General features: G+C 47.1%; 1 protein-coding gene across 1 annotated transcript in view; it reads right to left on the bottom strand.

The window, feature by feature from the left end:
- LOC148513925 (bifunctional glutamate/proline--tRNA ligase-like) overlaps positions 1–17976 on the bottom strand; it is a 168527-nt gene that overhangs the window by 111964 nt on the left and 38587 nt on the right. Inside the window, exon 2 of the mRNA XM_088481229.1 lies at positions 8722–8987. Coding sequence (XP_088337355.1) covers positions 8722–8987 — 266 coding nt within the window. The remainder of the gene's footprint in view (positions 1–8721; positions 8988–17976) is intronic.

Below are 17976 nucleotides of genomic sequence, written 5' to 3' on the forward strand. Positions count from 1 at the left end.
AGGAACTAACCACCCAAACCACACAGCATCCTCTATTCTATCTAACACCCCCTCTGCTAGTGCTCATCACCTGGTGCCAGGAACTAACCACCCAAACCACACAGCAACCTCTATTCTATCCGACTCCCCCTCTGCTAGTGCTCGTCACCTGGTGCCAGGAACTAACCACCCAAACCACACAGCATCCTCTATTCTATCTAACTCCCCCTCTGCTAGTGCTCGTCATCTGGTGCCAGGAACTAACCACCCAAACCACACAGCATCCTCTATTCTATCTAACTCCCACTCTGCTAGTGCTCGTCACCTGGTGCCGGGAACCACCCAAACCACACAGCATCCTCTATTCTATCTAACACCCCCTCTGCTAGTGCTCGTCACCTGGTGCCAGGAACTAACCACCCAAACCACACAGCAACCTCTATTCTATCTAACTCCCACTCTGCTAGTGCTCGTCACCTGGTGCCAGGAACTAACCACCCAAACCACACAGCATCCTCTATTCTATCTAACTCCCACTCTGCTAGTGCTCGTCATCTGGTGCCAGGAACTAACCACCCAAACCACACAGCATCCTCTATTCTATCTAACACCCCCTCTGCTAGTGCTCGTCACCTGGTGCCAGGAACTAACCACCCAAACCACACAGCGACCTCTATTCTATCTAACTCCCCCTCTGCTAGTGCTCGTCACCTGGTGCCAGGAACTAACCACCCAAACCACACAGCGTCCTCTATTCTATCTAACTCACACTCTGCTAGTGCTCATCACCTGGTGCCAGGAACTAACCACCCAAACCACACAGCGTCCTCTATTCTATCTAACTCCCCCTCTGCTAGTGCTCGTCACCTGGTGCCAGGAACTAACCACCCAAACCACACAGCATCCTCTATTCTATCTAACTCCCCCTCTGCTAGTGCTCGTCACCTGGTGCCAGGAACTAACCACCCAAACCACACAGCATCCTCTATTCTATCTAACTCCCCCTCTGCTAGTGCTCATCACCTGGTGCCAGGAACTAACCACCCAAACCACACAGCAACCTCTATTCTATCCGACTCCCCCTCTGCTAGTGCTCGTCACCTGGTGCCAGGAACTAACCACCCAAACCACACAGCATCCTCTATTCTATCTAACTCCCACTCTGCTAGTGTTCGTCACCTGGTGCCGGGAACCACCCAAACCACACAGCGTCCTCTATTCTATCCAACTCCCCCTCTGCTAGTGCTCGTCACCTGGTGCCAGGAACTAACCACCCAAACCACACAGCGTCCTCTATTCTATCTAACTCCGCCTCTGCTAGTGCTCGTCACCTGGTGCCAGGAACTAACCACCCAAACCACACAGCATCCTCTATTCTATCCAACTCCCACTCTGCTAGTGCTCGTCACCTGGTGCCAGGAACCACCCAAACCACACAGCATCCTCTATTCTATCTAACTCCCACTCTGCTAGTGCTCATCACCTGGTGCCAGGAACTAACCACCCAAACCACACAGCATCCTCTATTCTATCTAACTTTCCCTCTGCTAGTGCTCGTCACCTGGTGCCGGGAACCACCCAAACCACACAGCGTCCTCTATTCTATCCAACTCCCCCTCTGCTAGTGCTCGTCACCTGGTGTCAGGAACTAACCACCCAAACCACACAGCGTCCTCTATTCTATCTAACTCCCCCTCTGCTAGTGCTCGTCACCTGGTGTCAGGAACTAACCACCCAAACCACACAGCATCCTCTATTCCATCTAACTCCCACTCTGCTAGTGCTCATCACCTGGTGCCAGGAACTAACCACCCAAACCACACAGCGACCTCTATTCTATCTAACACCCCCTCTGATAGTGCTCGTCACCTGGTGCCAGGAACTAACCATCCAAACCACACAGCAACCTCTATTCTATCTAACACCCCCTCTGCTAGTGCTCGTCACCTGGTGCCAGGAACTAACCACCCAAACTACACAGCAACCTCTATTCTATCTAACTCCCCCTCTGCTAGTGCTCGTCACCTGGTGCCAGGAACCACCCAAACCACACAGCAACCTCTATTCTATCCGACTCCCACTCTGCTAGTGCTCATCACCTGGTGCCAGGAACTAACCACCCAAACTACACAGCAACCTCTATTCTATCTAACACCCCCTCTGCTAGTGCTCATCACCTGGTGCCAGGAACTAACCACCCAAACTACACAGCAACCTCTATTCTATCTAACACCCCCTCTGCTAGTGCTCGTCACCTGGTGCCAGGAACTAACCACCCAAACTACACAGCAACCTCTATTCTATCTAACTCCCCCTCTGCTAGTGCTCGTCACCTGGTGCCAGGAACTAACCACCCAAACCACACAGCATCCTCTATTCTATCTAACACCCCCTCTGATAGTGCTCGTCACCTGGTGCCAGGAACTAACCACCCAAACCACACAGCAACCTCTATTCTATCTAACACCCCCTCTGCTAGTGCTCGTCACCTGGTGCCAGGAACTAACCACCCAAACCACACAGCATCCTCTATTCTATCTAACTCCCACTCTGCTAGTGCTCGTCACCTGGTGCCAGGAACTAACCACCCAAACCACACAGCGTCCTCTATTCTATCTAACACCCCCTCTGCTAGTGCTCATCACCTGGTGCCAGGAACTAACCACCCAAACCACACAGCATCCTCTATTCTATCTAACTCCCCCTCTGCTAGTGCTCGTCACCTGGTGCCAGGATCTAACCACCCAAACCACACAGCGTCCTCTATTCCATCTAACTCCCACTCTGCTAGTGCTCATCACCTGGTGCCAGGAACTAACCACCCAAACCACACAGCATCCTCTATTCTATCTAACTCCCCCTCTGCTAGTGCTCGTCACCTGGTGCCAGGAACTAACCATCCAAACCACACAGCATCCTCTATTCTATCTAACTCCCCCTCTGCTAGTGCTCATCACCTGGTGCAAGGAACTAACCACCCAAACCACACAGCGTCCTCTATTCTATCTAACACCCCCTCTGCTAGTGCTCGTCACCTGGTGCCAGGAACTAACCACCCAAACCACACAGCAACCTCTATTCTATCCGACTCCCACTCTGCTAGTGCTCGTCACCTGGTGCCAGGAACTAACCATCCAAACCACACAGCATCCTCTATTCTATCTAACACCCCCTCTGCTAGTGCTCATCACCTGGTGCCAGGAACTAACCACCCAAACCACACAGCGTCCTCTATTCTATCTAACTCCCCCTCTGCTAGTGCTCATCACCTGGTGCCAGGAACTAACCACCCAAACCACACAGCATCCTCTATTCTATCTAACACCCCCTCTGCTAGTGCTCATCACCTGGTGCCAGGAACTAACCACCCAAACCACACAGCAACCTCTATTCTATCCGACTCCCCCTCTGCTAGTGCTCGTCACCTGGTGCCAGGAACTAACCACCCAAACCACACAGCATCCTCTATTCTATCTAACTCCCCCTCTGCTAGTGCTCGTCATCTGGTGCCAGGAACTAACCACCCAAACCACACAGCATCCTCTATTCTATCTAACTCCCACTCTGCTAGTGCTCGTCACCTGGTGCCGGGAACCACCCAAACCACACAGCATCCTCTATTCTATCTAACACCCCCTCTGCTAGTGCTCGTCACCTGGTGCCAGGAACTAACCACCCAAACCACACAGCAACCTCTATTCTATCTAACTCCCACTCTGCTAGTGCTCGTCACCTGGTGCCAGGAACTAACCACCCAAACCACACAGCATCCTCTATTCTATCTAACTCCCACTCTGCTAGTGCTCGTCATCTGGTGCCAGGAACTAACCACCCAAACCACACAGCATCCTCTATTCTATCTAACACCCCCTCTGCTAGTGCTCGTCACCTGGTGCCAGGAACTAACCACCCAAACCACACAGCGACCTCTATTCTATCTAACTCCCCCTCTGCTAGTGCTCGTCACCTGGTGCCAGGAACTAACCACCCAAACCACACAGCGTCCTCTATTCTATCTAACTCACACTCTGCTAGTGCTCATCACCTGGTGCCAGGAACTAACCACCCAAACCACACAGCGTCCTCTATTCTATCTAACTCCCCCTCTGCTAGTGCTCGTCACCTGGTGCCAGGAACTAACCACCCAAACCACACAGCATCCTCTATTCTATCTAACTCCCCCTCTGCTAGTGCTCGTCACCTGGTGCCAGGAACTAACCACCCAAACCACACAGCATCCTCTATTCTATCTAACTCCCCCTCTGCTAGTGCTCATCACCTGGTGCCAGGAACTAACCACCCAAACCACACAGCAACCTCTATTCTATCCGACTCCCCCTCTGCTAGTGCTCGTCACCTGGTGCCAGGAACTAACCACCCAAACCACACAGCATCCTCTATTCTATCTAACTCCCACTCTGCTAGTGTTCGTCACCTGGTGCCGGGAACCACCCAAACCACACAGCGTCCTCTATTCTATCCAACTCCCCCTCTGCTAGTGCTCGTCACCTGGTGCCAGGAACTAACCACCCAAACCACACAGCGTCCTCTATTCTATCTAACTCCGCCTCTGCTAGTGCTCGTCACCTGGTGCCAGGAACTAACCACCCAAACCACACAGCATCCTCTATTCTATCCAACTCCCACTCTGCTAGTGCTCGTCACCTGGTGCCAGGAACCACCCAAACCACACAGCATCCTCTATTCTATCTAACTCCCACTCTGCTAGTGCTCATCACCTGGTGCCAGGAACTAACCACCCAAACCACACAGCATCCTCTATTCTATCTAACTTTCCCTCTGCTAGTGCTCGTCACCTGGTGCCGGGAACCACCCAAACCACACAGCGTCCTCTATTCTATCCAACTCCCCCTCTGCTAGTGCTCGTCACCTGGTGTCAGGAACTAACCACCCAAACCACACAGCGTCCTCTATTCTATCTAACTCCCCCTCTGCTAGTGCTCGTCACCTGGTGTCAGGAACTAACCACCCAAACCACACAGCATCCTCTATTCCATCTAACTCCCACTCTGCTAGTGCTCATCACCTGGTGCCAGGAACTAACCACCCAAACCACACAGCGACCTCTATTCTATCTAACACCCCCTCTGCTAGTGCTCATCACCTGGTGCCAGGAACCACCCAAACCACACAGCAACCTCTATTCTATCCGACTCCCACTCTGCTAGTGCTCATCACCTGGTGCCAGGAACTAACCACCCAAACTACACAGCAACCTCTATTCTATCTAACACCCCCTCTGCTAGTGCTCATCACCTGGTGCCAGGAACTAACCACCCAAACTACACAGCAACCTCTATTCTATCTAACACCCCCTCTGCTAGTGCTCGTCACCTGGTGCCAGGAACTAACCACCCAAACTACACAGCAACCTCTATTCTATCTAACTCCCCCTCTGCTAGTGCTCGTCACCTGGTGCCAGGAACTAACCACCCAAACCACACAGCATCCTCTATTCTATCTAACACCCCCTCTGATAGTGCTCGTCACCTGGTGCCAGGAACTAACCACCCAAACCACACAGCAACCTCTATTCTATCTAACACCCCCTCTGCTAGTGCTCGTCACCTGGTGCCAGGAACTAACCACCCAAACCACACAGCATCCTCTATTCTATCTAACTCCCACTCTGCTAGTGCTCGTCACCTGGTGCCAGGAACTAACCACCCAAACCACACAGCGTCCTCTATTCTATCTAACACCCCCTCTGCTAGTGCTCATCACCTGGTGCCAGGAACTAACCACCCAAACCACACAGCATCCTCTATTCTATCTAACTCCCCCTCTGCTAGTGCTCGTCACCTGGTGCCAGGATCTAACCACCCAAACCACACAGCGTCCTCTATTCCATCTAACTCCCACTCTGCTAGTGCTCATCACCTGGTGCCAGGAACTAACCACCCAAACCACACAGCATCCTCTATTCTATCTAACTCCCCCTCTGCTAGTGCTCGTCACCTGGTGCCAGGAACTAACCATCCAAACCACACAGCATCCTCTATTCTATCTAACTCCCCCTCTGCTAGTGCTCATCACCTGGTGCAAGGAACTAACCACCCAAACCACACAGCGTCCTCTATTCTATCTAACACCCCCTCTGCTAGTGCTCGTCACCTGGTGCCAGGATCTAACCACCCAAACCACACAGCATCCTCTATTCTATCTAACACCCCCTCTGCTAGTGCTCGTCACCTGGTGCCAGGAACTAACCACCCAAACCACACAGCAACCTCTATTCTATCCGACTCCCCCTCTGCTAGTGCTCGTCATCTGGTGCCAGGAACTAACCATCCAAACCACACAGCATCCTCTATTCTATCTAACACCCCCTCTGCTAGTGCTCATCACCTGGTGCCAGGAACTAACCACCCAAACCACACAGCGTCCTCTATTCTATCTAACTCCCCCTCTGCTAGTGCTCATCACCTGGTGCCAGGAACTAACCACCCAAACCACACAGCGTCCTCTATTCTATCTAACTCCCACTCTGCTAGTGCTCGTCACCTGGTGCCAGGAACTAACCACCCAAACCACACAGCGTCCTCTATTCCATCTAACTCCCCCTCTGCTAGTGCTCGTCACCTGGTGCCAGGAACTAACCACCCAAACCACACAGCGTCCTCTATTCCATCTAACTCCCCCTCTGCTAGTGCTCATCACCTGGTGCCAGGAACTAACCACCCAAACCACACAGCATCCTCTATTCTATCTAACTCCCCCTCTGCTAGTGCTCATCACCTGGTGCCAGGAACTAACCACCCAAACCACACAGCGACCTCTATTCTATCTAACACCCCCTCTGCTAGTGCTCATCACCTGGTGCCAGGAACCACCCAAACCACACAGCATCCTCTATTCTATCCGACTCCCCCTCTGCTAGTGCTCGTCACCTGGTGCCAGGAACTAACCACCCAAACCACACAGCATCCTCTATTCTATCTAACTCCCCCTCTGCTAGTGCTCGTCACCTGGTGCCAGGAACTAACCACCCAAACCACACAGCGTCCTCTATTCTATCTAACTCCCACTCTGCTAGTGCTCGTCACCTGGTGCCAGGAACTAACCACCCAAACCACACAGCATCCTCTATTTTATCTAACTCCCCCTCTGCTAGTGCTCGTCACCTGGTGCCAGGAACTAACCACCCAAACCACACAGCATCCTCTATTCTATCTAACTCCCCCTCTGCTAGTGCTCGTCACCTGGTGCCAGGAACTAACCACCCAAACCACACAGCAACCTCTATTCTATCCAACTCCCACTCTGCTAGTGCTCGTCACCTGGTGCCAGGAACTAACCACCCAAACCACACAGCAACCTCTATTCTATCTAACTCCCCCTCTGCTAGTGCTCGTCACCTGGTGCCAGGTACTAACCACCCAAACCACACAGCGTCCTCTATTCTATCTAACTCCCCCTCTGCTAGTGCTCGTCACCTGGTGCCAGGTACTAACCACCCAAACCACACAGCGTCCTCTATTCTATCTAACTCCCCCTCTGCTAGTGCTCATCACCTGGTGCCAGGAACTAACCACCCAAACCACACAGCAACCTCTATTCTATCCGACTCCCACTCTGCTAGTGCTCGTCACCTGGTGCCAGGAACTAACCACCCAAACCACACAGCATCCTCTATTCTATCTAACTCCCCCTCTGCTAGTGCTCATCACCTGGTGCCAGGAACTAACCACCCAAACCACACAGCATCCTCTATTCTATCCAACTCCCACTCTGCTAGTGCTCGTCACCTGGTGCCAGGAACTAACCACCCAAACCACACAGCATCCTCTATTCTATCTAACTCCCCCTCTGCTAGTGCTCGTCACCTGGTGCCAGGAACTAACCACCCAAACCACACAGCGTCCTCTATTCTATCTAACTCCCCCTCTGCTAGTGCTCGTCACCTGGTGCCAGGTACTAACCACCCAAACCACACAGCATCCTCTATTCTATCTAACTCCCCCTCTGCTAGTGCTCGTCACCTGGTGCCAGGTACTAACCACCCAAACCACACAGCGTCCTCTATTCTATCTAACTCCCCCTCTGCTAGTGCTCATCACCTGGTGCCAGGAACTAACCACCCAAACCACACAGCAAAATAAAGAAATTAAACCTAACTAAAAGCAAGGACCTAGCTCGTGCCTTACACCAAGGCACTAAAAACAAGACTGAGGTTCTAGTGGATGGGGAGGGATTATATAGGGGGTGGGAGAGAGTTTTTATTAGTTCCTGCCCGACTTAGCACACTATACATAACCCAGAGGTAATGTCATCCCTCAGGTGGATGAAAAAGGAAAGAGCACAGTTTAAGGCTAGCGTCACAACGGCGCCCCCGGCTAGCGTCACAACGGCGCCCCCGGCTAGCGTCACAACGGCGCCCCCGGCTAGCGTCACAACGGCGCCCCCGGCTAGCGTCACAACGGCGCCCCCGGCTAGCGTCACAACGGCGCCCCCGGCTAGCGTCACAACGGCGCCCCCGGCTAGCGTCACAACGGCGCCCCCGGCTAGCGTCCGGATGTGGACACTTCCATATGAAATCGCGCTGCTGCCTAGTAGGTTGTTTATCACAGGACAGAATGACGTATAAACAGATTCAATATATATATTTGGGATACATGCTTTTAGTAACACTTCTTTTTTGCTCTCTAAGATCCTTAAATGCAGCATAATATCCCCAAACAGTATTATGAAGTGACATCTTAATAAGAAATCCAGACATACCTGGTCTGTTTCTTAGGGCCCTGCCCCTCACCAGCTCCTCCCCCTGAAGGGTCATTCCCAGGTTCCTTCTTCTGACGGTCGCCCTGTTTTGGCTGCTTGTTCTGCTTTTCCGACTTGTTCTCTTTGTCTTTCTGCTTCTTGTCCTCTTTTGGCTTTTTCTCCTCGGAGCCGCCGGTGGTGGACACTGGTTTGTATTCCGTCCCAGTCAGAGCCTTGTACTGGTTCTTCAGCTCCAGAAGCTGCTTCACGGCAGCGTCCACCTTATCCTGCACATGGATCATACACAATGACTGTTACCGCTTCCTATACATTACACTCCTGCACATGGATCATACACAATGACTGTTACCGCTTCCTATACATTACACTCCTGCACATGGATCATACACAATGACTGTAACCGCTTCCTATACATTACACTCCTGCACATGGAACATACACAATGACTGTAACCGCTTCCTATACATTACACTCCTGCACATGGATCATACACAATGACTGTAACCGCTTCCTATACATTACACTCCTGCACATGGATCATACACAATGACTGTAACCGCTTCCTATACATTACACTCCTGCACATGGATCATACACAATGACTGTAACCGCTTCCTATACATTACACTCCTGCACATGGAACATACACAATGACTGTAACCGCCTCCTATACATTACACTCCTGCACATGGATCATACACAATGACTGTAACCGCTTCCTATACATTACACTCCTGCACATGGATCATACACAATGACTGTAACCGCTTCCTATACATTACACTCCTGCACATGGATCATACACAATGACTGTAACCGCTTCCTATACATTACACTCCTGCACATGGATCATACACAATGACTGTAACCGCTTCCTATACATTACACTCCTGCACATGGATCATACACAATGACTGTTACCGCTTCCTATACATTACACTCCTGCACATGGATCATACACAATGACTGTTACCGCTTCCTATACATTACACTCCTGCACATGGATCATACACAATGACTGTAACCGCTTCCTATACATTACACTCCTGCACATGGAACATACACAATGACTGTAACCGCTTCCTATACATTACACTCCTGCACATGGATCATACACAATGACTGTAACCGCTTCCTATACATTACACTCCTGCACATATATCATACACAATGACTGTAACCGCTTCCTATACATTACACTCCTGCACATGGATCATACACAATGACTGTAACCGCTTCCTATACATTACACTCCTGCACATGGATCATACACAATGACTGTAACCGCTTCCTATACATTACACTCCTGCACATGGATCATACACAATGACTGTAACCGCTTCCTATACATTACACTCCTGCACATGGATCATACACAATGACTGTAACCGCTTCCTATACATTACACTCCTGCACATGGAACATACACAATGACTGTAACCGCTTCCTATACATTACAATCCTGCACATGGATCATACACAATGACTGTAACCGCTTCCTATACATTACACTCCTGCACATGGAACATACACAATGACTGTAACCGCTTCCTATACATTACACTCCTGCACATGGATCATACACAATGACTGTAACCGCTTCCTATACATTACACTCCTGCACATGGATCATACACAATGACTGTAACCGCTTCCTATACATTACACTCCTGCACATGGATCATACACAATGACTGTAACCGCTTCCTATACATTACAATCCTGCACATGGATCATACACAATGACTGTAACCGCTTCCTATACATTACAATCCTGCACATGGAACATACACAATGACTGTAACCGCTTCCTATACATAACACTCCTGCACATATATCATACACAATGACTGTAACCGCTTCCTATACATTACACTCCTGCACATGGATCATACACAATGACTGTAACCGCTTCCTATACATTACACTCCTGCACATGGATCATACACAATGACTGTAACCGCTTCCTATACATTACACTCCTGCACATGGATCATACACAATGACTGTAACCGCTTCCTATACATTACACTCCTGCACATGGATCATACACAATGACTGTAACCGCTTCCTATACATTACACTCCTGCACATGGAACATACACAATGACTGTAACCGCCTCCTATACATTACACTCCTGCACATGGATCATACACAATGACTGTAACCGCTTCCTATACATAACACTCCTGCACATGGATCATACACAATGACTGTAACCGATTCCTATACATTACACTCCTGCACATATATCATACACAATGACTGTAACCGCTTCCTATACATTACACTCCTGCACATGGATCATACACAATGACTGTAACCGCTTCCTATACATTACACTCCTGCACATGGATCATACACAATGACTGTAACCGCTTCCTATACATAACACTCCTGCACATGGATCATACACAATGACTGTAACCGCTTCCTATACATTACACTCCTGCACATGGATCATACACAATGACTGTAACCGCTTCCTATACATTACACTCCTGCACATGGAACATACACAATGACTGTAACCGCTTCCTATACATTACACTCCTGCACATGGATCATACACAATGACTGTAACAACTTCCTATACATTACACTCCTGCACATGGATCATACACAATGACTGTAACCGCTTCCTATACATTACACTCCTGCACATGGATCATACACAATGACTGTAACCGCTTCCTATACATTACACTCCTGCACATGGAACATACACAATGACTGTAACCGCTTCCTATACATTACACTCCTGCACATGGATCATACACAATGACTGTAACCGCTTCCTATACATTACACTCCTGCACATGGATCATACACAATGACTGTAACCGCTTCCTATACATTACACTCCTGCACATGGAACATACACAATGACTGTAACCGCTTCCTATACATTACACTCCTGCACATGGATCATACACAATGACTGTAACCGCTTCCTATACATTACACTCCTGCACATGGAACATACACAATGACTGTAACCGCTTCCTATACATTACACTCCTGCACATGGAACATACACAATGACTGTAACCGCTTCCTATACATTACACTACTGCACATGGAACATACACAATGACTGTAACCGCTTCCTATACATTACACTCCTGCACATGGATCATACACAATGACTGTAACCGCTTCCTATACATTACACTCCTGCACATGGATCATACACAATGACTGTAACCGCTTCCTATACATTACACTCCTGCACATGGATCATACACAATGACTGTAACCGCTTCCTATACATTACACTCCTGCACATGGATCATACACAATGACTGTAACCGCTTCCTATACATTACACTCCTGCACATGGAACATACACAATGACTGTAACCGCTTCCTATACATTACACTCCTGCACATGGAACATACACAATGACTGTAACCGCTTCCTATACATTACACTCCTGCACATGGATCATACACAATGACTGTAACCGCTTCCTATACATTACACTCCTGCACATGGATCATACACAATGACTGTAACCGCTTCCTATACATTACACTCCTGCACATGGATCATACACAATGACTGTAACCGCTTCCTATACATTACACTCCTGCACATGGATCATACACAATGACTGTAACCGCTTCCTATACATTACACTCCTGCACATGGATCATACACAATGACTGTAACCGCTTCCTATACATTACACTCCTGCACATGGATCATACACAATGACTGTAACCGCTTCCTATACATTACACTCCTGCACATGGAACATACACAATGACTGTAACCGCTTCCTATACATTACACTCCTGCACATGGAACATACACAATGACTGTAACCGCTTCCTATACATTACACTCCTGCACATGGATCATACACAATGACTGTAACCGCTTCCTATACATTACAATCCTGCACATGGATCATACACAATGACTGTAACCGCTTCCTATACATTACACTCCTGCACATGGATCATACACAATGACTGTAACCGCTTCCTATACATTACACTCCTGCACATGGATCATACACAATGACTGTAACCGCTTCCTATACATTACACTCCTGCACATGGAACATACACAATGACTGTAACCGCTTCCTATACATTACACTCCTGCACATGGATCATACACAATGACTGTAACCGCTTCCTATACATTACACTCCTGCACATGGATCATACACAATGACTGTAACCGCTTCCTATACATTACAATCCTGCACATGGATCATACACAATGACTGTAACCGCTTCCTATACATTACACTCCTGCACATGGATCATACACAATGACTGTAACCGCTTCCTATACATTACACTCCTGCACATGGAACATACACAATGACTGTAACCGCTTCCTATACATTACACTCCTGCACATGGATCATACACAATGACTGTAACCGCCTCCTATACATTACACTCCTGCACATGGAACATACACAATGACTGTAACCGCTTCCTATACATTACACTCCTGCACATGGATCATACACAATGACTGTAACCGCTTCCTATACATTACAATCCTGCACATGGATCATACACAATGACTGTAACCGCTTCCTATACATTACACTCCTGCACATGGAACATACACAATGACTGTAACCGCTTCCTATACATTACACTCCTGCACATGGATCATACACAATGACTGTAACCGCTTCCTATACATTACACTCCTGCACATGGATCATACACAATGACTGTAACCGCTTCCTATACATAACACTCCTGCACATGGAACATACACAATGACTGTAACCGCTTCCTATACATTACACTCCTGCACATGGATCATACACAATGACTGTAACCGCTTCCTATACATTACACTCCTGCACATGGATCATACACAATGACTGTAACCGCTTCCTATACATTACACTCCTGCACATGGAACATACACAATGACTGTAACCGCTTCCTATACATTACACTCCTGCACATGGATCATACACAATGACTGTAACCGCTTCCTATACATTACACTCCTGCACATGGATCATACACAATGACTGTAACCGCTTCCTATACATTACACTCCTGCACATGGAACATACACAATGACTGTAACCGCTTCCTATACATTACACTTCTGCACATGGATCATACACAATGACTGTAACCGCTTCCTATACATTACACTCCTGCACATGGATCATACACAATGACTGTAACCGCTTCCTATACATTACACTCCTGCACATGGAACATACACAATGACTGTAACCGCTTCCTATACATTACAATCCTGCACATGGAACATACACAATGACTGTAACCGCTTCCTATACATTACACTCCTGCACATGGATCATACACAATGACTGTAACCGCTTCCTATACATTACACTCCTGCACATGGATCATACACAATGACTGTAACCGCTTCCTATACATTACACTCCTGCACATGGATCATACACAATGACTGTAACCGCTTCCTATACATTACACTCCTGCACATGGATCATACACAATGACTGTAACCGCTTCCTATACATTACACTCCTGCACATGGATCATACAGAATGACTGTAAACGCTTCCTATACATTACACTCCTGCACATGGAACATACACAATGACTGTAACCGCTTCCTATACATTACACTCCTGCACATGGATCATACACAATGACTGTAACCGCTTCCTATACATTACACTCCTGCACATGGAACATACACAATGACTGTAACCGCTTCCTAAACATTACACTCCTGCACATGGATCATACACAATGACTGTAACCGCTTCCTATACATTACACTCCTGCACATGGATCATACACAATGACTGTAACCGCTTCCTATACATTACACTCCTGCACATGGATCATACACAATGACTGTAACCGCTTCCTATACATTACACTCCTGCACATGGAACATACACAATGACTGTAACCGCTTCCTATACATTACAATCCTGCACATGGAACATACACAATGACTGTAACCGCTTCCTATACATTACACTCCTGCACATGGAACATACACAATGACTGTAACCGCTTCCTATACATTACACTCCTGCACATATATCATACACAATGACTGTAACCGCTTCCTATACATTACACTCCTGCACATGGATCATACACAATGACTGTAACCGCTTCCTATACATTACACTCCTGCACATGGATCATACACAATGACTGTAACCGCTTCCTATACATTACACTCCTGCACATGGATCATACACAATGACTGTAACCGCTTCCTATACATTACACTCCTGCACATGGATCATACACAATGACTGTAACCGCTTCCTATACATTACACTCCTGCACATGGATCATACACAATGACTGTAACCGCTTCCTATACATTACACTCCTGCACATGGATCATACACAATGACTGTAACCGCTTCCTATACATTACACTCCTGCACATGGATCATACACAATGACTGTAACCGCTTCCTATACATTACACTCCTGCACATGGATCATACACAATGACTGTAACCGCTTCCTATACATTACACTCCTGCACATGGAACATACACAATGACTGTAACAACTTCCTATACATTACACTCCTGCACATGGATCATACACAATGACTGTAACCGCTTCCTATACATTACACTCCTGCACATGGATCATACACAATGACTGTAACCGCTTCCTATACATTACACTCCTGCACATGGATCATACACAATGACTGTAACCGCTTCCTATACATTACACTCCTGCACATGGATCATACACAATGACTGTAACCGCTTCCTATACATTACAATCCTGCACATGGATCATACACAATGACTGTAACCGCTTCCTATACATTACACTCCTGCACATGGATCATACACAATGACTGTAACCGCTTCCTATACATTACACTCCTGCACATGGAACATACACAATGACTGTAACCGCTTCCTATACATTACAATCCTGCACATGGAACATACACAATGACTGTAACCGCTTCCTATACATTACACTCCTGCACATGGATTATACACAATGACTGTAACCGCCTCCTATACATTACACTCCTGCACATGGATCATACACAATGACTGTAAACGCTTCCTATACATTACACTCCTGCACATGGATCATACACAATGACTGTAACCGCTTCCTATACATTACACTCCTGCACATGGATCATACACAATGACTGTAACCGCTTCCTATACATTACAATCCTGCACATGGAACATACACAATGACTGTAACCGCTTCCTATACATTACACTCCTGCACATGGAACATACACAATGACTGTAACCGCTTCCTATACATTACACTCCTGCACATGGATCATACACAATGACTGTAACCGCTTCCTATACATTACACTCCTGCACATATATCATACACAATGACTGTAACCGCTTCCTATACATTACACTCCTGCACATGGATCATACACAATGACTGTAACCGCTTCCTATACATAACACTCCTGCACATGGATCATACACAATGACTGTAACCGCTTCCTATACATTACACTCCTGCACATGGAACATACACAATGACTGTAACCGCTTCCTATACATTACACTCCTGCACATGGATCATACACAATGACTGTAACCGCTTCCTATACATTACACTCCTGCACATGGATCATACACAATGACTGTAACCGCTTCCTATACATTACACTCCTGCACATGGATCATACACAATGACTGTAACCGCTTCCTATACATTACACTCCTGCACATGGATCATACACAATGACTGTAACCGATTCCTATACATTACACTCCTGCACATATATCATACACAATGACTGTAACCGCTTCCTATACATTACACTCCTGCACATGGATCATACACAATGACTGTAACCGCTTCCTATACATTACACTCCTGCACATGGAACATACACAATGACTGTAACCGCTTCCTATACATTACACTCCTGCACATGGATCATACACAATGACTGTAACCGCTTCCTATACATTACACTCCTGCACATGGAACATACACAATGACTGTAACCGCTTCCTATACATTACACTCCTGCACATGGATCATACACAATGACTGTAACCGCTTCCTATACATTACACTCCTGCACATGGATCATACACAATGACTGTAACCGCTTCCTATACATTACACTCCTGCACATGGATCATACACAATGACTGTAACCGCTTCCTATACATTACACTCCTGCACATGGATCATACACAATGACTGTAACCGCTTCCTATACATTACACTCCTGCACATGGATCATACACAATGACTGTAACCGCTTCCTATACATTACACTCCTGCACATGGATCATACACAATGACTGTAACCGCTTCCTATACATTACACTCCTGCACATGGATCATACACAATGACTGTAACCGCTTCCTATACATTACAATCCTGCACATGGATCATACACAATGACTGTAACCGCTTCCTATACATTACACTCCTGCACATGGATCATACACAATGACTGTAACCGCTTCCTGCTATATCCGCATATATACCAAACTAAGATCAGAACTCACTAATTATAATAATACTAGGACTTTAATATCAACAAGCTATGATCCAGAAGCGGGTATAATATGGCAGCACTACGGTATATCAATGATCACAGTTATTTATACAGGGGATTCTGTGCTCTGATGTACTGCCTCTATTCTACCACTAGGGGTACATACAGGCTATGAGCCAGAAGCGGGTATAACATGGCAGCACTACGGTATATCAATGATCACAGTTATTTATACAGGGGATTCTGTGCTCTGATGTACTGCCTCTATTCTACCACTAGGGGTACATACAAGCTATGATCCAGAAGCGGGTATAATATGGCAGCACTACGGTATATCAATGATCACAGTTATTTATACAGGGTATTCTGTGATCTGATGTACTGCCTCTATACTACCACTAGGGGTACATACAAGCTATGATCCAGAAGCGGGTATAATATGGCAGCACTACGGTATATCAATGATCACAGTTATTTATACAGGGGATTCTGTGATCTGATGTACTGCCTCTATACTACCACTAGGGGTACATACAGGCTATGAGCCAGAAGCGGGTATAATATGGCAGCACTACGGTATATCAATGATCACAGTTATTTATACAGGGGATTCTGTGCTGATGTACTGCCTCTATTCTACCACTAGGGGTACATACAGGCTATGAGCCAGAATCGGGTATAATATGGCAGCACTACGGTATATCAATGATCACAGTTATTTATACAGGGGATTCTGTGCTCTGATGTACTGCCTCT

The sequence above is a fragment of the Taudactylus pleione genome, unplaced genomic scaffold (assembly GCF_031769625.1).
Source record: "Taudactylus pleione unplaced genomic scaffold, aTauple2 ptg000267l, whole genome shotgun sequence".
Lineage (NCBI taxonomy): Eukaryota > Metazoa > Chordata > Amphibia > Anura > Myobatrachidae > Taudactylus > Taudactylus pleione.